The sequence below is a fragment of the Pseudorca crassidens genome, chromosome 3 (genome assembly GCF_039906515.1).
Source record: "Pseudorca crassidens isolate mPseCra1 chromosome 3, mPseCra1.hap1, whole genome shotgun sequence".
In the NCBI taxonomy this organism is placed as follows: Eukaryota; Metazoa; Chordata; class Mammalia; order Artiodactyla; family Delphinidae; genus Pseudorca; species Pseudorca crassidens.
This window is the reverse complement of record NC_090298.1, coordinates 144,610,818-144,633,895: the sequence shown is the minus strand read 5'-3', so window position 1 is coordinate 144,633,895 and position 23,078 is coordinate 144,610,818. Positions and strand designations below refer to the sequence as shown.

The window sequence follows — 23,078 nt, the reverse complement described above, 5'->3', positions numbered from 1 at the left end:
AAAACGCGTTGGAATTTGGGCACCGCGGCAGCCCGTAGCCGGCTTTCCCAACATGGCGTTTCCCCAAGACGTCCACGTCAGGATCTGTAACCAAGAGATTGTCAAATTCGACCTGGAGGTGAAGGCGCTTATCCAGGTACTAATGCCCGGGACCCCCGCCGGGGTCCAGTAGCCCTAAACCCAAGATCCACTGGCCTTCTGTGAGCTCGGCGGTCTCACTCCCGAGCTTTTCCCCCTTGGTCCCTTCCCCTTCGTCCCCTTGACCGTTGGCCTTGATACTCCATCTGGCTGCCGTTGGCTCGCCCTCTTCCGGGACGCCCCCTCCACCTCAGTCCCGACCAGCCTTCCCCTTTGTGGCCCCTCCCCTACACACCTCTGGCCGTCGCCTCGCCCCCACGACAGCTTCAAAGCTTACCTGTCATCCTGCTTGGCCCCGCCTTCTGGCACCGTCCTCTCCATCCTTTGGTAGCGTCCTGGAAGCCATTAGCCTCGCCCCCTGCTGGCCAGCTCCCAGGGTCCGATGCCCCGTGGCACCAAAGGCCACCTGGCATGGGAGGCACCGTTCGTTACGTGAAACGAACGTCACCTAGACCGTAGTTGAGATTGTTGTAAATGAGGAAATCGAGTCTGCCTGGATCAGAAAGCAGATACTGGCAAAACTGCGACCCGGACAGGGAAAGTCAGTCTGTAGAAAAGACTTAAGAGTCTACTCTTTCGTTTAACAGATGGGGTAATTGAGGTCCTTTGCCTTAAGCCAATTTTAAGGATAGAAGGTAGTATTGCAGTAAACCAATTGGCATAGGCAAGAGTTAGGAATGTAGAAATAGTTCCTTGAGTTTAGCAAAAAGAAACCAAAAGTTTAAAACCTTCCTTTTAGGCAGATCGTTTCCATTTCCAACAAATGTTACTAAACATTCGATGTAGACTCAGAGTTTGCAACTAGCTGTCGTAAAAGGTGAAGGAAAGTAAGGCTACCCACGGAAATCAGATGCAAAATAAACCAAATTAATAGCTTATTATATGTTGCGAGGACTGTGATTTAACGAGTAATCCAGAGAACAAGTGAGGCAACTTGATGCAAACATTTAAACTTCTTGAACTTCACATTTCCCATGTGTAAACTACAAAACATCTGGGCCAATTCTAGAAAAATAAATTTAAGATTCAGAACAAATGAAATTGCCTTTTCACATAATCTAAATTGCTTAAGCGCCCTTTTGCACTTTCCAACATTTGCATTCTCATGATGAGAGCAATTGACGATAGCTAGATTTAGCATACTCTTACTGTGTTCCAGCTCCTCTGCTAAGCCCTTTACATAGGTACCTGGTCTGTGAAGTGGGTATGTTGTGATGAGGAAACTGAGGCACAGAGGACTCTAACTTTCAAGGTTACACAGCTAATAAACTGCTACAACCAGAATTTGAATCCACATAATCTGGCTCTAGGGCTTTCTTTAAAACCTGGCCCTGGGATGAGGTCTCCATAGACCTCTGCGAGCTGGAGGAGGAGTATTACTCGTCTAGCTCAAGTCTTTGCGAAGCTAATGGTCTGCCTCTGTGTGAAGCTTACTGGAGGCTGGACCTCAACACAGACTCCACTGACGGCCTCTCAGGCCCTCTGCCGGCATCCCCAGAGCCCAGTGCTGGCCCCCTGCAGGCTGCAGCCCCTGCCCACTCCCACGCCAGTGGCCCCGGCCCCATGGAGCACGCCTGAGCCTCCCAGGGCTCCCCTCCCCGGGCCTCTAGGGTCTTAGGAATGAAATCCAGTGCTCCCCTCTGGGCCCACCACAGCCTCAACTCCCTTCAGCCTTGGGGAGCCGCCATGGCCTCTTTGGGAACTGTTTCAGCTCAGGGACAGCCCACCTAGGAGTGTTGGGGGAAAGCAGTGCCCCCAACCATGCTGGGGTGGCCCATCCTTCCTCGAGTCGTCACCCCTTATTTGCTACCTTCCTGGCTGGCTGGATGGAAGGAAGTTTCCAGGATAGTTTGTCCTGTTGAGGACCTAACAGCGGGGCAGGGTTGATGCCCAGCATTGGGAGACCTGACCTGAGCATGGTGTTTACAATGGCGGGGAGGATGGAAGTGCTCAGAGTGGACAGTACTAGCCAAGGCCAGGCCCCCATGCAGAGCTCTGCCCGCTACCTTGCCCTGAGGCTCTCTGCGCTAGCTGACTGCCCCTGCAGGGCTGTGGGGAAAAGGGGGCTGCCCACTCTTGCAGAAGTCAGGCAGGGTCCTTCCTAATTCCGCTGCTGCATACATTTTGGTTATTTTTGTAATGAGACTGTTGAATAAAACCAGCTCCGCCCTTTTGCAAAAAACCCCAAAAAAACAAAAACAAAAAACCTGGCCCCGGTAATTTTGAATGTCCAGAAACAAATTCTAAATCTACCTTCAAACATGTTTATAAACAGTGTGATTTATAATAGATGGTTTGTAAAATTAGATTGAGAAGTTAATCTTGGCATATGATGCCAGGAATTTAGCATCCTGATTTTCAAGTTGGAAAGATCTAAAGTTATAGTATCTCTTTCGGATGTTTATTCTTGTCAGATGTATAAGCTGCTTTAAGTCTTTCATAGTGGCTGGGTGGCGTTTTGTTAAGCTTCAGGAACTAAGAAGTCAAGACAATTTTGTTTCTATCTATGCCTTTATGTTGCTTGGTCAGAATTAACCTAAAGAGGGATGAGAAAATGTAAATTATAATGTTTTTGCTTGTGTTGCAGAGGTAAACAGCAAAGATCAGGGTGAATTACAGTCAGTAGGCCAAACTTAGTTGTGCTGTAAGCCAACTCTCTCACTGTACAGCTGGTGTCATTTCATTGCATTGTCTTGAGAACGACCTCTTCATCTCTTCAATGTCTCCTAGGATATTGGAGATTGTTCAGGGCCATTAAGTGCACTTACCGAACTGAATACTAAAGTGAAAGAGAAGTTTCAACAGTTGCGGCACAGAATACAGGTGAGTGTCTGCAGAGCTGGGATGCTGAAACTGGGTAACGATGAATGGGGCTTGGAACTGGGACTAACCTCTGCTCGAGAGCTGTCCAGGTCCTTCAGTAAATGTTCAGATGGGAGTAGTAAACGTTTAGACAGTGGAGGTAATTGTACTAACCTGCTATCCAGGTAGAGATGAGGGACTTCTGAATGCACGGCACTGCCAGCTATGTTACAGGTAGATAGTAGGGACACCATTGTCCTGGGAATTTTTCAACTTGAAAACTCTGAGGTCACTTGCATTACTTTCTTTTCTCTACCACTCTCTCCAACCCATCCACCTCAATCCATTACCAGTGTCCCCTGGTTTTTTTTTCCGTGCTGTCACTTTGCCCAGCCTCTTCCTCTCTGTTTCTGTAGTCTCCAGTCACATCATATGCATATGTAACAGTCCTGAATTCGACTAGGGTATATGTGCTGTCTCCAAAAACAATAGAATGAGAAAAGTAGCAGTCTGAATAGCATAGGTGTTTCTGTGCTGTGCCCTGAGTGAGGGTAAGATGGGTGGCATGGAGCTGGCCATTCCTGTCTGGGTCTTGGGGCACCTGGTCTCGCTGCATATGGTTCTTGGATTTAAAGACTTGTGCTCTCTTTATGACATGGCCCCAAATGCCAGCCAATAACCCTGTTTTTGCTTACCAGAAGAAGACAGTCTGTTCCAAAGATGATAGAAAAACTGGCAGTTTGGACCCTGAAAAACAGGATGTCTGTGTCCTGTGCGTTGCTTCCTAAGGGATTTTCAAGGGCAATTTTGGCAATATGCAGTTTTTGTCAAAGGAGTTCACTTGAAGATTTCAGCAATGTCACTGAACCTGGCTGATCTCTTTCCACCTCCATCTCTAGTGCTGATTTAATCATTTTAATTTTTTAATTTAGAAAGCCTGTTACTTTCACATTTTTTTATATATGCGTATATGTGTGTAAATATTGGCAGGCAGGAAAAAGTGCAGTGAAAATCTTAGGTGTGCCTCCTTATTTGTTCTCTGTTCCCCTCCTCCAAATAGGTAACCACTCTTATATGTTACTTATGTATCTTTCCATAGTTTCTCTACTCAGATACTAAAAAAGACAAATGTTTTCTTACTTCTTCCCCATTTCTCATCTAAAAGGTAGCATATTAAAAATGGTATTTTAATACCATTTTTAAACTGAATATGTATTGGAAATCTTTCCATGTCAGTATTGGGAAGCTTCCTCATTCTTTTTCTATAGCCATAATTTATTTTTGGCCTGTTCTCTGTCAAAGGGCATTTATTTGGACTGTTTTTTTTGCTTTTTAAAGCAAATTTATTCCATGAAAGACCTTTTTTCAACTCATATGACTTCAGCTCTCCAACCACACTCACCACCTTAAGTATAAGTATTTCCTTGTTCTTTCTGTTTAAGTTTCTGTGTGCTCACCCAGTGTTTATGTCCTTCACTAAGTAAGATAACCTCAGTACATTTACACATTTGTTATGTCCCTCCCTCCCAATCATCAGCTCTTCAAGCACCAGTCTACCCCTGGCACCTAGTAAGGCCCTAATAATTTTGCACATGCTCAATGAATATTGACTCCATCCCAGTTTTAATCTGCATCTCCAAACATTTATTAGTGTATAAACAAGCATATAAATAAATAAATTAGTATATAAATGAGCTAATAGTTTATGTTTTTGCATCAATAGCTTGATTAAAACTGGAACTTGTTTTAATTTGAAAGCCAAAAGTATGACATGACCAGACAGGGAAGGACAAATATCATATGATATCACTTACACGTGGAATCTAAAGAATAATACAAATGAACTTATTTACAAAAACAGAAATAGACTCACAGACATAGAAAACAAACTCGTGGTTAACAAAGGGGAAAGGGTGGTGGAGGGCTAAATTAGGAGTTTGGGATTAACAGATACACAGCACTATATAGAAAATAGTTAAACAACAAGGATTTACTGTACAGCACAGGGAACTATATTCAAATCTTATAATAACCTATAATGGAAAAGAATTGGAATATATATATATATATCTGAATCACTTTGCTGTATACCTGAAACTAACACAATATTGTAAATCAACTATACTTCAGTTAAAAAAATAATGACATGAGGGCTTCCCTGGTGGCGCAGTGGTTGAGAGTCTGCCTGCCGATGCAGGGGACGCAGGTTCGAGCCCCAATCCAGGAGGATCCCACATGCCGCGGAGCAGCTGGGCCCATGAGCCATGGCCGCTGAGCCTGCGCGTCCGGGGCCTGCGCTCCGCAACGGGAGAGGCCACAGCAGTGAGAGGCCCGCGTACCGCAAAAAAAAAAAAAAAAAAAAAAATTGACGTGAGACTCAAGGTATATTGACATCTTTAATTATAGTCTGTCTGATAGTGCCATCATCTGAAGTTCTCGGGGGTCTCAGACAGCTGGTTGTTAGGTCTGCTGTCCCTCACTGTGGTGGAGGGTTGGGTCCTGGTGTTTGGTTATTTTGGGCTCTGAGTACTCCTCTTCAGAAGCCCTTCCTGGTGGGACTTTTGTGTGGCCTGAGTTGAAGGCAAGTCTCTTCAAAGGTTTTTGCATTTGCTTTTGCCAGGTCTCCTAGGATTAGCACAAGTCTGGGAGCACTTTTGTGTTCATTTCTCCTCGTGGAGTTTCTGAAACCACTCAGGGAGTATGAATTTGAATCCTAGATCAGTGTGAGGGTAGCTCCATGGTTATATATTCTCAGGGAAGGTATTTTGTATCCCTCTAGCCAGACCCCACAGCAAAAAAGGACAAGCTTCCACATTTTCTCTGTGCTGGTTGACAGACATTTTCCTAGTTCACCTTTTCACTGAGGGTGTATCCCTTTGTGGTCCTGGCTTTGTGGTGTTCTCCATTCCAATTCCTGGCCTCAAATGGCCAAGGCTTCATTTTCTGTCCCCACATGGACTTTACTTTTTTCTGTTTTTTTAAAAATATTTATTTATTTGGTTGTGCTGCGTCTTCGTTGCAGCAGGTGGGCTCTTTAGTTGTGGCAGGTGGGTTCCTTAGTTGCTGCTCGCCGGCTCCTTAGTTGTGGCATGTGAACTCTTAGTTGCGGCACACGTGTAGGGTCTAGTTCCCTGGCCAGAGATTGAACCTGGGCCCCCTGCATTGGGAGCGTGGAGTCTTAACCGCTGTGCCACCAGGGAAGTCCCCCCACATGGACTTTAAAACCCTGTTTGCCGCCAGTCTAAAATGAAATATGTACAGAGATTGAGAGTAAGCATGAAGCAACAGTAGTGGTATTTCCATCATATTTCAGAGTGGAATCAGTAGGCTCCTATATAGTTGTATTTTTTTCCTTTTCTTTTCAGGCATGCCCTAGATTAGAGAAGTGTATCTCCTGCTCCAGGGCAGCCTCACATCCCTCACAGGAAGACCGCTCTGGCTCTTAGTTCCCTTCTTGTTTTGTGGTCCTGGGGATGCTCCTTACTTCCTGCAGACTGAGCTATCTATGTAAAAGGATGTTTATTGTATGTGAACTGGCATTCCTAAGTCTTCCGTTCTAGGAAGGTTTTCTTTTTTCTAATATTTATTTATTTGGCTGCATCAGGTCTTAGTTGTGGCATGTGGGATCTCTCGTTGCAGCACGTGGGCCCTTCATTGCGGTCCGCAGGCTCCAGAGTTTGCGGGCTTAGTAGTTGAGGCATGTGGGCTTCTCTCTAGTTGTGGGGCACGGGCTCAGTAGTTGCAGCACATGGGCTCTCTAGTTGTGTCGCACGGGCTCTAGAGCATGCGGGCTTAGTTGCCCTGTGGCATGTGGAATCTTAGTTCCCCGACCAGGGATCAAACCCGCGTTCCCTGCGTTGGAAGGCAGATTCTTTTTTTTTTTTTTATGGTGTGCGGGCCTCTCACTGTTGTGGCCTCTCCCGTTGCGGAGCACAGGCTCCAGACGCTCAGGCTCAGCGGCCATGGCACACGGGCCAAGCCGCTCCACGGCATGTGGGATCTTCCCGGACCCGGGCACGAACCCTTGTCCCCTGCATCGGCAGGTGGACTCTCAACCACTGCGCCACCAGGGAAGCCCTGGAAGGCAGATTCTTAACCACTGGACCACCAGGGAAGTCCCTAGGAGGGTTTTCAAGTGCTGTTGCATAATAGAAGTGCTCTCCAGTTTTGTATTAGCTTTTAAAGTCATTTTAATTTAGAGCTGTTTTCCCCCCACAGGAGCTTGAGCAGTCGGCTAAAGAGCAAGACAAAGAGTCGGAGAAGCAAGTTCTGCTCCAGGAAGTGGAGAATCACAAAAAGCAGATGCTCAGGTAGGTAGAGCCTGGCCTCCTGCTAGTGGCCTTGGCTGGGTTGCTTGCTGCCTGTGAGGCTTGTGCCAGAGTTTGCCTAATAAACCTAGCTTAATGACTCAATTGTGCCATTTATACACAGACCGGATGTAATTCTCAAAGCTGGGGGGCAAGCAGGGGCTGTTGGGTAAGTGAGACTGTGTGTAGTTTACAAAAGCGTATTTAACATTATACTGTATTTTATATTTTTAAAAAAGCAAAAAAATGGTTGCTTTTGTAATACAAGGTCCTTTTTTTTTTTTTTAATATTTATTTATTTGGCTGCACCAGGTCTTCGTTGCAGCACGCGGGATCTTTGTTGGTGCGTGCAGAATCTTTAGTTGCGGCAGGTGAGCTCTAGTTCCCTGACCAGGGGATTGAGCCCGGTTCCCCTGCATTGAGAGCAGGGAGTCTTAACCACTGGACCACCAGGGAAGTCCCAGTAATACAAGGTCCTTTTTAATCTAAAGAGAATTGATATCTTAAAAAGTCCATTGAAAGTGAACCTACTTAAGACGGACCAAAATGTAGAAAGTTTTGAATGGGACTTTATCTTAAAAAATGAAAAAAAAAATGTAAATAAGCTTATGTTAAATAAAATTGAGGTTTTCATTGCAGCTATATGCTAATCCTTGATTATATAACTGAAGGTATGTGCTATTTCTTGGTATTGAAATTGGGGGACTTATCCAACAAAATTGTCTGATAGCATGAAACTGTACCTGACCCTTCACATTTGATGTTTGCACCACAATCAAAAAGAGGATTGTTATTGCAAAAATATTTGAGGGCCCCGTCAACTTTTCCAAGCCCCTGGTAGCCATATCCTTCTCTTTTGAAGTCCCTATCAATGTCACCATCCTTGTAGGTTTTCTCTTCATCCTTGTTAATTGGACTAACTGTCACATCTGTATTTGTCTATGGCTTTGCTTCTGATTTGAGTAATTCTCCAGCATCATCCTTGCTGACAGCAGCTCTGTTTATAATGCCCAGCCGTCAGGAGGATAGGGACTGACAAAGACATGGGCGTGGTAGAGGCTCCTGTGTGGAGGGAGGGATGTGTGAGTGGGGACCAGTGAGACTTTGTGTCATGATGGCTTTCCTTTCCCTAGGCCACCATGGGGACTCAGATTATAAACATTGAGTAAAGAGGACCCTTGTGTAAAATCTAGCAAGTTACACCAGCAAAACCACCTCAGCATGGGTTTAAAGTTAGGAGTGGCCATTCAGGATGTGCAATTCCAAGGTAGAGGAGAGAAAGCAGTAAATTAATACTTCGGCGATTTTGTGTTGAAACAGTACTTGTGCTTACCTGGGTTATCGTGCTTGTCACACTATACAGTAAATATTTTTGCTTGTCTTTCTCCCCAGTAAATGTGAGTCCCTGAGGGCAAGCACTGTTGTTCATTTATCTCTGCATTGCAGGGCCCAGCAGAACTCCCTTGTAAACAGTTGAAAATGTAATTGATTCTTTTAAAGTATCAGATGTGAGACGGCATAGCAGATGCTGGTCAGGCATCAGAGAGCTCATTTGAACACTTTCAACATAGAGGTGCTATTCAAAACCACCCTATCAGTTCGTGTACTCTCATTTGCCTCTTTAAATATTCCGGGGGTTAGCACAATTGATTTGAGCCAGCTGCGTAAGAGTTCTAGTGCATGAGTTTGATTCTCTGAGGAGCCCAGTTAACTTTTTTATAGTCCATCAAACAAAGACCTCACTCTAATGTAAACTGGTACAGCCACTATGGAAAACAGTATGGAGGTTCCTCAGAAAACTAAAAATAGACTTACCATATGATCCAGCAATCCCACTTCTGGGCATATACCCAGAGAAAACTATAATTCAAACAGATACATGCGTCCCTATGTTCATAGCAGCACTATTCACAATAGCCAAGACATGGAAACAACCTAAATGTCCATCGATAGATGAATGGATAAAGAAGATGTGGTACATATATACAATGGAATATTACTCAGCCATAAAAAAGAATGAAATAATGCCATTTGCAACAAACCGAGAGATTATCTTACTAAGCAAAGTAAGTCAGAAAGAGAAGGACAAATACCATATGATATCACTTATAAGTGGAATCTAAAATACGACACAAATGAATGTATCTATGAAACAGATAGACAGACAGACAGAGAGAACAGACTTGTGGTTGCCAAGGGGGAGTAGGGGAGGGAAGGACTAGGAGTTTGGGATTAGTAGATACAAACTAGTATGTATAAGATGGATAAACAACAAGGGCCTACTGTATAGCACAGTGGACTATATTCAATATCCTGTGATAAACCATAATGGAAAAGAATATGAAAATATATATAACTGAGTCACACTGCTATTCAGCAGAAATTAACACATTATATATCAACTATATCAACATTATATATCAACTTCAATAAAATATTAAATAAAAAAAGACCCTACTCGAACTCCAGGGAACTGTTCACCAAATTTGAGTTGTTTCTCGCAAGGAGATCAGGTAAAAAATGTAAATAAATCATGTCAGACTGGACTCTTCTAATACAGTGTGTTTGTGTTGTCCATGGTTGGTCTGTGGTATGTAAAGAACAGCAAATCTTGAAGAAATACTGAAGAAGACTGTCTTATGATTTTTCTACTTCCTATTACACATATTGATTGAGCAGCTAATGGGCCAATAACTGTTGTTCTGGGTACTGGTTATACAAAGATGAGCAAGTCATGGTTCTCGAGGAACAGAACCAAGTCGCACACAAGGCAAGGCAGTAATGTGTAAGAGATAACTTTGAACGGGCCTCGTGTGCCCCGCTGGGAAGTTTGGATGTTACCCTGAAGTCTGGAGCCATTGTGGGCTGTAAACAGAGGCATGCTATGGCCAGGTTGCTCCCTGTGGCTGTCCTGGGGGGGAGAGGGACAGTTAATGGGCAGTAGGAAAACAACTCAGAGACAGCCTCCAGGATCCAGACAAGAGGTGTTGGGGCCTGAGCTGGAGCAGCTGCTGGGGCAACCAAGTGGAGGAAGTGGTGGGGGGGTGGGGATGGACCCTGGGCCAAACTCGGGTGGCCTTCCTTACTCCCTGGCTGGAAGGAAGACCTGCTGTGAATTGAACTGACAGCCTGGTGGCATCAACAGAAACTCACACATGACCCTTCTAATTCCAGCAATCAGACCTCATGGAGGAAGGCAAATCTCACTTGCAAAATTGCTATTGACAACCTAGAGAAAGCAGAACTTCTCCAGGGAGGAGACCTCTTCAGGCAAAGGTACCTGTCTTTTTGTCTTTCTGGGTTCTGGTGACAGAATAAAGAGCAATCGGCAAGGTGCAAAACCCACTGTGGGGAACCCCTTCTTGTTTTCAGCATAAAATTAGTATTTAATTTTATAAGTAATATTTTTTTTAAGTATGAAAGAAATATATTCTTATTTGTAGTAAATTAGTAAAATAAAAATATGAGTAACAAACTGAAAGTAAGTCATAATTGTACTACTCACAAATATTTTGATATATTGCCTCCTCTCATTATTTTTTCTTCCATATTTTTTATAAAGTCAATATCATACCATGCATAAAATTTAGTCTCCTACTCCCCTTCACTTAGTATCGTTGCACAGACTTACATTTTTTTTAAAAAGCTCTTTAAACAAAATATTAATAGTACATAGTATTCCCTTATATTAACTAATCCCCTGTTTGTGTGTGTTTATATTTCTAGTTTGTCAGTATTATAAATAACACACCAGGGCACATGTCAGTACATAAGGCTTTGTCCACATTCTGGATGTTTCCTTTGGAGAGATTCCCAGATGAGATTATTGGTTCAAAGGCGTGAACATTTCTAAGGCCCCTAATACATATCGCCAGATGGCTTTCAGAAGGTAGCACCAGTTTACGTTCCTAATCAGCAGTCTTCAAGAGCATGCTCTCTGCACGCCTTTGTCACCGCTGACTATAATCATTTAAAAATATGTACTAATTCGATAGATTAAAAAATGGGATCTCATTTGAATCTGGGGCTTTCCTGCAGCCAGGCTTTTGTTGACATTCCTCCTCCCACTCTGGACTTCTAGGAAAACCGCCAAAGAGAGCCTGGCCCAGACGTCCAGTGCTATCACAGAGAGCCTCATGGGGATCAGCAGGATGATGTCCCAGCAGGTCCAGCAGAGCGAGGAAGCCATGCAGACGCTGGGTAAAGCCGGGCCTGCAGTGGGAAGCTGCTCCCAGAGATACGGGCTCCAGAGCCCTTGCCCCCGGGCTCCTCCACCTCTGCCCCCATCCGCCCCCAAGCTTACTGATCTGTGTGGCTTCTCACTTCTTTGACAGCCTGGTCTCACCCAGAGTGGGATACGCCTCTCTCATTTCCCTTTTCAGTTTTTATAGTTGTACTACAAGATCCACACAACCCCATCAAAATGTGCAGAAGCACTCCCAGGGGCTCTCTCCTGGAGAGTGGGCGCAGCAAGGCTGGAGGAGGGGCCTGGGAGTCTGTTTCTCATCTAGGGCGCTGGGGACACCCCTGGCCAGGCAGAGAGATGATCAGTTATTGGCTGGCAGCTAGTCTGCTAGCATTTCATCAGCTTACAGTTGTACTCCCCAATGTTATTTTTACTGTGAGCTCCTTTTATTTCTTTATTTTTGGGCTGCACCATGCGACATGCGGGATCCTAATTCCCCGACCAGGGATCGAACCCGTGCCCCCTGCAGTGGAAGCACGGAGTCCTAATTACTGGACCGCCAGGGAAGTCCTGTGAGCTGCTTTTAAAAGATGCAGTCAGGGCTTCCCTGGTGGCGCAGTGGTTGAGAATCTGCCTGCCAATGCAGGGGACACGGGTTCGAGCCCTGGTCTGGGAAGATCCCACGTGCTACGGAGCAACTAGGCCCGTGAGCCACAACTACTGAGCCTGCGCGTCTGGAGCCTGTGCTCCACAAGAGAGGCTGCGACAGTGAGAGGCCCACGCACTGCGATGAAGAGTGGCCCCCGCTCGCCGCAACTAGAGAAAGCCCTCACACAGAAACGAAGACCCAACACAGCCAAAAATAAATAAAAAGAAAAAAAAAAAAAAAAAGATGCAGTCAGAGGCCACAGAAGAAGCTTCCGCAGACCATCTGGGTCTCCCCAACAGCTTTTCCATGATGTCTCCCTTATAACACAGAAGAGAATCTGCCCTGCCCAGGATCCTCCGTGTAGGAAAACAGGAAGAGAGTTTACTCTTTGAAAGACTTTTGGAAGATTTTACACAGAGACAAAAGTAGAGAGCCTGGTACATGAGTCCCAGGAACCCATCACCCAGCTCCAGCAGTTGTCACCTCCTGGTCAGTCTTGTTCCAACTCTGTCCTCACTATGCTCCCATCTGGATTACTTTGAAGCAAATCTCAGACGTCATCCATATAAATATTTCAGTATGTCTCTCTAAAAGATAAGAGACTCTTGAAACAAAAAACAAACAAAACAAAACCACAATACCATTACCACCCCTAAAAATTATCTGTAATTTTGAACCACTCTTTTTTTTTCAGTGTACTATCAAAACAGGCAGAAGCAAAAGGAAAGCAAGCAGCTTATCCCCAAGGTCACTCCCTGTGTTTGAAAATTTTCTGGGTTTAGGCTCGGAACCAGCTGGTCACCTCCTCTGAGTGTGCACCGGGGTCATGGCCTGAGCCTGGGGAGAGGCCTTGGAGAACGTGAGAGGGAGGAGCCAGCCTGGCCTTGGAATCGAGGACTTTTCTGCCTCTGGTCGAGCGACAGGACACCCACACCCAGCACGTATATCAGAAACAGACCATATATTTAAGTGGTGAGAAGGCTGCACAGATCCTGATGGTTTCTGGGGTGTTGAGGGTCATTCTTGGGGTACATTTTGTAGGAGAGATAGCCATTGAAAAAAGAATGCAGTTCTTTTTTTTTTTTTTACTTATTTATTTTTGGCTGTGTTGGGTCTTCGTTGATGCACCAGGCTTTCTCTAGTTGCGGCGAGCGGGGGCTACTCTTCGTTCCGATGTGTGGGCTTCTCGTCGCGGTGGCTTCTCTTTGTTGTGGAGCGTGGGCTCTAGGCGCACGGGCTTCAGTAGTTGTGGCTCTTGGGCTCAGTAGTTGTGGCCCACGGGCTCTAGAGCGCAGGCTCAGTAGCTGTGGTGCATGGTCTTAGTTGCTGCAGGGCATGTGAGATCTTCCCGGATCAGGGCTTGAACCCGTGTCCCCTGCATTGGCAGGAGGATTCCTAACCACTACATCACCAGGGAAGTCAAAGAATACAGTTCTTAATCCTTTCTTTATGACTCACAAATTCAGAAGTCTTTTAGGGGCTTCCCTGGTGGCACAGTGGTTGGGAATCTGCCTGCTAATGCAGGGGACACGGGTTCGAGCCCTGGTCTGGGAGGATCTCACATGCTGCAGAGCAACTAGGCCCGTGAGCCACAACTACTGAGCCTGCGCGTCTGGAGCCTGTGCTACGCAACAAGAGAGGCCACGATAGTGAGAGGCCTGCGCACCGCGATGAAGAGTGGCCCCCGCTTGCCACAACTAGAGATAGCCCTCGCACAGAAACGAAGACCCAACACAGCAAAAATAAATAAATTAATTAATAAACTCCTACCCCCAACATCTTCTTAAAAAAAAAAAAAAAGTCTTTTAGGACCATAATTTTTTTTTAAAAGCCCATTAAGGATATGATGTCTGGTATTTGCTGTAAAATTGTAGGTGGGGGGAATTGAATGGGGGTCGTGAGGGGACAGGACTGCAAGGGAGTTGGTGGTTCATGTGTATGGGTGCTGACACATGGCACTTCATGATATTATTCTGTCTACTTTTGTGATGGTTAAAATTCTCTGTAAAGAAAGTTTAACAAAGAAAGGCCTATTAGGTTTTTACTTAACAGGTTCTTACTTAGGTTTTCAAAATGGCAGCAGGCATGGAGAAAGAGGGCTGAGAGGGATTTTTGTTACATGAGTGTTTGTTTTTACCCCTTCTCTGTGTTTTTTTTTTTTTAAATAGATCTTTATTGGAGTATAATTGCTTCACAATACTGTGTTAGTTTCTGTTGCACAACAAAGCAAATCAGCCATATGCATACACACGTGCCCATACCCCCTCTCTCTTGCGCCTCTCTCCCATCCTCCCTATCCCACCCCTCCAGGTCATCGCAAATCACTGAGCTGACCTCCCTGTGCTATGCGGCTGCTTCCCACCAGCCAACTATTGTACATTCGGTAGTGTATATATATCGACGCTACTCTCACTTCACCCCAGCTTCCCCCTCCCACCCCATGTCCTCAAGTCCATTCTCTATGTTTACCTCTTTATTCCTGCCCTGCAACTAGGTTCATCAGTACCAGTTTTTTTTTTTTATTCCATATATATGCGTTAGCATATGGTATTTGTTTTTCTCTTTCTGACTTCACTCTGTATGACAGACTCTAGCTCCATCCACCTCACTACAGATAACTCAATTTCGTTTCTTTTTATGGCTGAGTAATATTCCATTGTATATATGTGCCACATCTTCTTTATCCATTCATCTGTTGATGGACATCTGTAGCTTCCCTGTCCTGGCTATTGTAAATAGAGCTGCAATGAACATTGTGGTACATGTCTCCTTTTGAATTATGGTTTTCTCAGGGTATATGCCCAGTAGTGGGATTGCTGGGTCATAAGGTAGTTCTATTTTTAGTTTTTTAAGGAACCTCCGTACTGTTCTCCATAGTGGTTGTATCAATTTATATTCCCACCAACAGTGCAGGAGGGTTCCGTTTTCACAACCCCCTTTCCAGCATTTATTGTTTCTAGATTTTTTGATAATGGCCATTCTGACCGACGTGAGGTGATACCCCATTGTAGTTTTGAGTTGCATTTCTCTAATAATTAGTGATGTTGAGCATCTTTTCATGTGCCTCTTGGCCATCTGTATGTTTTCCTTGGTGAAATGTCTGTTTAGGTCTTCTGCCCATTTTTTAACTGGATTGTTTGTTTTTTTGATATTGAGCCCCATGAGCTGTTTGTATATTTTGGCGATAAATCCTTTGTTGTTTCATTTGCAAATATTTTCTCCCATTCTGAATGTTGTCTTTTTGTCTTGTTTATGGTTTCCTTTGCTGTGCAAAAGCTTTGAAGTTTAATTAAGTCCCATTTGTTTATCTTTGTTTTTATTTCCGTTACTCTAAGAGGTGCGTCAAAAAAGATCTTGCTGTGGTTTATGTCAAAGAGTGTTTTTCCTGTGTTTTTCTCTAAGAGCTTTATAGTGTCTGGTCTTACATTTAAGTCTTTAATCCATTTGGAGTTTATTTTTGTATATGGTGTTAGGTAGTGTTCTAATTTCATTCTTTTACATGTAGCTGTCCAGTTTCCCCAGCGCCACTTAATTGAAGAGGCTGTCTTTTCTCCAGTGTACGTTCTTGCCTCCTTTGTCATAAATTACATGCCCATACATGTGTGGGTTTATCTCTGGTCATTCTATCCTGTACCGTTGATCTATATTTCTGTTTTTGTACCAGTGCCATACTGTCTTGATTACTGTAGCTTTGTGGTATAGTTTGAAGTCAGGGAGCCTGATTCCTCCAACTCCATTTTTCTTTCTCAAGATTGCTTTGGCTATTTGGGGTCTTTTGTGTTTCCATACAAATTGTAAAATTTTTTGTTCTAATTCTGTGAAGAATGTCATTGGTAGTTTGATAGGGATTGCATTGAATCTGTAGATTGCTTTGGGCAGTATAGTCATTTTCACAATATTGATTCTTCCAATCCAAGGACATGGTATATTTCTCCATCTGTTTATGTCATCTTTGATTTCTTTCATCAGTGTTTTATAGTTTTCTGAGTACAAGTCTTTCACCTCCTTAGGCAGGTTTATTCCTAGGTATTCTATTCTTTTTGTTGCAGTGGTAAATGCGAGTGTTTACTTAATTTCTCTGATTTTTCGTTGTTGGTGTATAGGAATGCCAGAGATTTCTGTGCATTAATTTTGTATCCTGCAACCTTACCAAAGTCATTGATTAGTTCTATTAGTTTTCTGGTGGCATCTTTAGGATTTTCTATGTATAGTATCATGTCATCCTCAAACAGCGACAGTTTTACTTCTCCTTTTCCAATTTGGATTCCTTTTATTTCTTTTTCTTCTCTGATTGCTGTGGCTAGGACTTCCAAAACTATGTTGAATAAGAGTGGTGAGAGTGGACATCCTTGTCTTTTTCCTGATCTTAGAGGAAATGCTTTCAGTTTTTCACCACTGAGTATGATGCTTGCTGTGGATTTGTCATATATGGCTTTTATTATGTTGAGGTAGATTCCCTCTGTGCCCATTTTCTGGAGAGTTTTTATCATAAATGGGTGTTGAATTTTGTCAAAAGCTTTTTCTGCATCTCTTGAGATGATCATATGGTTTTTATTCCTTAATTTGTTAGTGAGGTGTATCACATTGATTGATTTGCGTATATTGAAGAATCTTTGCCTCCCTGGGATAAATCCCACTTGATCATGGTGTATGATCCTTTTAATGTGCTATTGGATTCTGTTTGCTAGTATTTTGTTCAGGAGTTTTGTATCTATGTTTAACAGTGATATTGGTCTATAATTTTCTCTTTTTGTGATATCTTTTTCTGGTTTTGGTATCAGGGTGATGGTGGCTTCGTAGAATGAATTTGGGAGTGTTTCTCCCTCTGCAATTTTTGGAAGAGTTTGAGAAGGATCGGTTTTAGCTCTTCTCTAATCTGTGTTTTTCAAAACGCTACTCTGTTTCCTCTGGTAATTTCTTTTATTTGTTAATTAACTTGTAATTTTGTGAAAAGGTAATATAAATTACGTGGTTAAGGAAAAAACCTCCAGGCCAACACTGTCCCATGGAAACATAATGGGAGCCACATACATTCACTTAAAATTTTTCATTAGACACATTAAAAAAAGTAAAAACAAACATATGAAATTAATTGTAATCATATATTTAACCATTTCAATATATAATTCATAGTGAAAATTATTGAGATATTTGACATTCCTTTTTTTTCTTTCCACACTAGAGCTCTGAAATCGTGTAGGTATTTTACCCACAGAGACATGGATATTTGGATTGGACACATTTTACACACTCAGGTGTCACATGTGTCTAGTGGCCGTCGTTCCGGGCTGCACAGCCCTGGACAGTACAGGAGGGAAACAGAAAGACGGCTCTCCCTTCTGACCTCCCCCTGCCCCTGACTTCCAGGTCTGCTGCCAGAGGGGCGCACTGTTACCAGTTTCTTTCATAGCCTTCTGAGACCCTCCAGCATGCAGAGTACAAGCAAATTAAATGTTACCTATCCCTTTCTTACAGAAATGGAAACATTTCACATGTTGTCCTTCATGCCTCACCTTCTCACCCGACAACATGTTTCATTCTGTGGCTGTTCTGGTGATGCCCTGTAGAGGAATCTTGCCAGGGAAACCTTCTTCCTCAAGTGTCAGGTCCAGGAACCCACACTCCAGTTAGTTTGACATGTGGGCACAACGAGCCTTAAGGGACACGTGCCTCCTTGTAGGTTTCACACAGGGGCTGGAGCACAGGTGTCACGTGTTTAAAGCTACAGCCAGTGTCCCAGGACTGCAGGACAGGCATGTGTGAGGGCATGTGGCAGGACCCAGGACATCCCTGCCCCTTCACGATCCCACAAAGAGCAGATCTGACCACCAGGCGTCCTGGCGGGTGCACCTCACAGGCGGCAAGTCCTACCCCCAGCCCTGCCCCCACAGAGACCTCACAGTGCCTGTCCACGGCACCCGCGTTAGTTTTGCGGCCGGGGGTTCTTCTCAGCAGCGCCTGCCTCCTCCAGAAAGCGGAGATTGGTGGTGAGGAAAGGAACCGTCCTCTGCCCTTTTCCCTGGTTATGTCCATGTGGGGAGGACTCCTAGTTATGGCCCTGTGACTGTATGTAAACAAACCTCCTCCTTCCCTGAGCTGGATGGGACCCAGGGAAGTGCCTCTCCTTGCCCTGTCCTTGTTCTGTGCTCCTCTGCGTCGCGTCTGTTCACATCCTTTGCCCTGGCTCAGAACTTGCTTCCGAGCACAGTGTTAATTACTGGGAACCCAGCTGGCAGAGCAGAGTCTTTGGATTCTGTGTTGTACAGTTTCTTAGTCAGGCTCCCTCCCTCTTTTGTTTCAGTTAATTCTTCACGGACTATCCTGGATGCAAATGAAGAATTCAAGTCCATGTCGGGGACCATCCAGTTGGGACGGAAGCTCATCACAAAATATAATCGCCGAGAGCTGACTGACAAGCTTCTCATTTTCCTTGCGCTCGCCCTCTTTCTTGCTACGGTTCTCTATATTGTGAAAAAGCGGCTCTTTCCGTTTTTGTAAGATCTGAGAGCTGCCAGCTTTTGCCCTTTGAGTTCCAGTGTCAGGATCCAGCCACACTCCTGAGCTCTGGCCCCGGCCACCAGACTGATCCACGCCCCCCAGTCTGCTCCAGTCGCTCAGCAGGTCCGATGGAGACACAGCCCCGCCTCCCGGAGCTTCTGCAGGTGGCTGGCGTGTAAGGGGCGAACAGAGCAAGGGGAGGAAGGCCTGTCATCGGGACACCTGCAGAGACAAAGGGACTCCAAGAGCTGTCCCACACTGTGGGTGGCTGCCACTTGAGGCACTCGGGCTGGCCTCCAGGATTTGATGCCCCTCTTGGGTCCCCCTCCCCCACTGCAGCCTTAATGCCAGATCTGGAGGAGGGAAGAGAAAAGGGGGAGAAAGAGGAGGATGGAAACTCACGTCCATTCCTTGAATAAAGTTGACTAAATTTTTTTTTTATCTAAAAAAATGTATTTATTTTTGGCTGTGTTGGGTCTTCATTGCTGCACGCAGGCTTTCTCTAATTGTGGCAAGCAGGGGCTACTCTTCATTGCGGTGGCTTCTCTTGTTGCGGAGCACGGGCTCTAGGCATGTGACTTCAGTAGTGGTGGCTCTAGGGCTCTAGAGCACAGGCTCAGTAGTTGTGGCACGCGGGCTTAGTTGCTCCGCGGCATGTGGAATCTTCCCGCACCAGGGCTCGAACCCCTGTTCCCTATATTGGCAGGTGGATTCTTAACCACTGCACCACCAGGGAAGTCCCAAGTTGACTATTTAACAGCATGAAATGCATTCGGTTTTCTAAGGTATCCCTCTGGGAATTCGTGTGCCTGTCTTGATGTCCAGATTTCTAGAACATGAATTTAGATCACTGATTTGTTCACTCACCAAAGAGTGATTAATCAACAGCCACATGCAGGGTGTCACAGACACTGCCGTGGTCCCTCCCTCAAGGAGCAAGACGAACAAGATCCCGCAGACTCTCAGGAAGGAGGGTGCACCCAGCCCCCCCTGGAGGAGGCTCACACCAGTGTCTGAAGAGGATGAGGCAGACACCCTCTTTCGACGCACAGTGGCCTGGCCTGGCCTGGGGGTGTGCACTGTCTCAGGGGCTGGCCCACACCTTTCTCTTTGAGGTCCAGAGCTAAATATAACCAAGAGAGTGAAGCTGGTGATAAGCTGGGGCCTGTCTGGGCCTGAGTTCTGTTGAGGCCTGGGGGGATAGCAGGGCCCAGGCTAGGCCAGGCTGGGAGATGTTAGTGTCTCCTTGTGCTAAAGGCCTGGCTGACCTCGCACACAAAATCCCAGCCTCCCCCACTATTTATAGCCCCAGAAGCCCTGGGACGGTAATGTGGGGGCAGAGGGGAAAGTGAAAAGAACATGTGGATTTGAATGTTGCTTCAAAGACTTGGTTTTGAGTCTTGGCTCTGCCACTAAGGAACCACATGACCCTGGGCAAGTTACCTTATGCCACTAAGCTTCAACTTCCCCCCCTGTAAAGTGGGGGTGATAGTCCATATAGATGCTTGTAGGGTCCATTTGAGAATCACACAAGAATGTAAAGTAGCAAGTGCAGCTTCTGTCTGAGCCATGGGCTTCCCAAATCCAGCCACCTTCAGGCCTCTGGGCCCCAAGGTTTCCTGAAGCAAACAGCCAGGTTCTCCAGGGAAAGCTGGCCTGGGCATCAGAAGTTCTGTTTAGATCTGTTTGAGCAGAGGATGTCAACAGTTAAGGCCTCAGTTATGAAGTGTCACATCGTCCTGGGACCAAGTTAGAAGAGACTGGCTGCACACCTCAGACTGACTAGTTTAATGAGTAGGTTCTGAGTTAAAGTATACACAGTTTATATATATATATATATATATCTCATCCTTAAACAACTTCTGGCCCCAAAAGGCACTCAGTGCAAGTTGTGCATGTGTGTGTCTTATTTATAGTCAAATTAAAGCTGAGACTAAAGCACAGATGGGAAATTCCCACTCAGATTCCAGCTGTAAGTGCAGCAGATGGATGTGATCATGTTAGGATTTTCTTGCTTAACATTTTTCTTTACTACTTTCCACTAATTGTCAACATCCTCCTCACAATATGGAAATGTGTGGGCTCTGTACTCCCTAGAAATTCTCCTTTTGACACTTTATTCCTCTTTTCCTTGCCTCCGTCTGAAAATAGGGTTGAATGTGACCCATTTTGAAATGTCATCGATAGCATATCTCGCAACCCCACCAGGTCCGTAAGTCGTCCCCGGTGGGGCTGGTGGTGCAGAAAGCCACACCTCCATGTTCAACCAGGAGGGGGCAGTACTCACATTTGCTCTGTGGTCTTGCTATGTGTAGACTATTTCCATCCGTCCGCATGAAATGCTCTCACGGATTTTTTCTTTTTTAAAAGATACCAGATATTTTAAAAACACGCAAATGTACAAAGTTTACCTGTATAGTTTTTGGAAGACATTTCATGAATCACCTTAATTTTCACTGTTAAGCAGTAAGGCAAGCTTCTATTCTCCATTTTGCTTAGCCGACAGTCAAGGAATTAAAAGTATTAGAACAGTCTTCAAGGGGTCATTCATTCAAGTATTTACTGAACACCTACTTTGTGCCAGGCACTATGTTAGGGATACTCAGTGAACAAAACAAAGATTCCCTGCCGTCCTGGAACTTGTAGTACGTGGGGGGAGGGTGGGCAGATGATAATTAATGGCCTAGAAGACAAACTTGTGGTTACCAAAGTGGAGTGGGAAGGGAGGAGGGACAAATTAGGGGTATGGGATTAACAGATACAGACTACTATGTGTAAAATAGATAAACAACAGGATATATTGTATAGCACAGAAAATTATAGCCATTATCTTGTAATAACTTAAAATGGAGTATAATCTGCAAAAATACTGAATCACTATGCTGTATACATGAAACTACTATTATTAATCAATAATACTTGAATGTACTTCAATTTAAAAATTAACATACTAAATAAGTCATTCATTATGTTAGAAAATAAGTGTTTTGGGAAATGTGGCCCCAGCTAATGAAGATTTGGAATGGGGGAGGGCAGGTTTGCAGTGTTAAGTTGGGAGGTCACAGTTGGCCACACTGACAGGCAAGATTTGAGCAGAGTGGACGGCGGAGGGAATAGGGTTCCACACAGGGACCAGCTAGAGCAAAGGACTACGGTGGGAGCATCTGTGATATTGTGATTCATAATAAGAAATATATATTTGGTCTTCGTTGTGTTCCTGGCACAGAGGTCCTAAAACCATTGGAATTTCCTACGATAAAGGAGTGATAGATTTGTCCTTTGTTATGTTCAGGAGGAGAATTTTGGAAAGCACAGAGGATGGGAGTCGGTTGCCAGGGGAATCAACCACATGATTAGTGGATTGGAACTTACAGTCCTACCTCCCAACCTCCAGGGAGGGGAAAGGGGATGGAGATTCACTCTATCGATCATGAGTTCAATCATCGATGGCCAGTGATCTTCTTCCCTCTCCAGCTTTACATATTCTCAAAGGCAAGCTGATCTATCCGTGTCCCCAGAGCTGTCACCATCATCTAAAGGACCATCATCAAGAGTTTCAAAGTTAGAACATGAAAAAGAATATATATATGTATAACTGAATTACTTTTTGTACAGCAGAAATTAACACTGTAAATCAACTTCAATAAAATAAATTTTTAAAAATTTAAAAAATAGCATTACACAGGAACTATATTTAATATCCTGTAATAAACCATAATAGAAAAGAATATATATGTATAACAGCAGAAATTAACACATCCTAAATCAACTATACTTCAATAAAATAAATTTAAAAAAATTTTAATAAAAAGATAAAATTCAAAAATAGAAAACAAAAAAACCCAAAGTTTTATCTCCACTCAGGTGAGCTCTGGACACCCCCTGTTATCTCCATTCAGATGTCCCCAAGGTCCCTTCACCTCAGCTCATCCCTGACCTCTCCCACACACAGCCTGGGCTTCTGCAGGCTTCTCTGTGTTCCCTGACATCCTCTCATTTCCCCTTCCTGGGTTCCTTTTCCCTCCACCAAGCTCCTCCCCTTGACTCCTTTTGCCTCCAGCCCAGGAGATAGTACTTCATTCAACAGGTACAAGTCCTGCCTCCACCACTGTGTGGGTGAGTTTAAGGGGCCCAAAAGGCCCTGCTGGAGGGGATCTAACAGTGTGACTCAATTTGAAGATGCTTCTAAGGAGAAAAGATTTTTTAAGAAAAGATAGTAAAATGTAAAATAAGCTCTGTTTTCTTCTTTGGTGAATGGCGGTCTCCCCTGGGGCCCGGCCTGAGGGTTTGCCCAATCTGTATTTCTTCCCTAAGCAAGGGCAGAATAAAAATAGCTGGGGGCTAATCTAAGAGATAACAGGCGGGAGTCTCAGCCATGCTGTCGGGAATGAAGGGCTGCAGGCTGGGGTGAGGGGAGTTGGGTGTTAACAATCCCCTCTCCTCAGTCCCTAACAGCGAAGCCCCAGGGCCTGTGGTATTGGTCAACCCGCCATAGTGC

General features: G+C 44.6%; 1 protein-coding gene across 1 annotated transcript; it reads left to right on the top strand.

Moving 5' to 3' along the window:
• The first annotated feature begins 3 nt into the window (after positions 1-3).
• Positions 4-21,114, top strand: BNIP1 (BCL2 interacting protein 1). The gene is made up of 6 exons (XM_067732834.1): positions 4-136; positions 2,869-2,961; positions 7,159-7,250; positions 10,422-10,523; positions 11,329-11,447; positions 18,384-21,114. Exons 1-6 carry the CDS (start codon positions 53-55, stop codon positions 18,578-18,580), a joined length of 687 nt encoding a protein of 228 aa, XP_067588935.1. The 5' UTR covers positions 4-52; the 3' UTR covers positions 18,581-21,114.
• The last annotated feature ends 1,964 nt before the right edge of the window (positions 21,115-23,078 follow it).

What these genes read in the sequence shown, in the direction of transcription:
- BNIP1 (XM_067732834.1), top strand. Translation starts at nt 53, where the DNA reads ATGGCGTTTCCCCAAGACGTCCACGTCAGGATCTGTAACCAAGAGATT. An exon ending in GGAGACCTCTTCAGGCAAAG is followed by an intron (nt 10,524 to 11,328) that starts GTACCTGTCTTT and finishes CTGGACTTCTAG; the next exon opens with GAAAACCGCCAAAGAGAGCC. An exon ending in GGAAGCCATGCAGACGCTGG is followed by an intron (nt 11,448 to 18,383) that starts GTAAAGCCGGGC and finishes CTTTTGTTTCAG; the next exon opens with TTAATTCTTCACGGACTATC.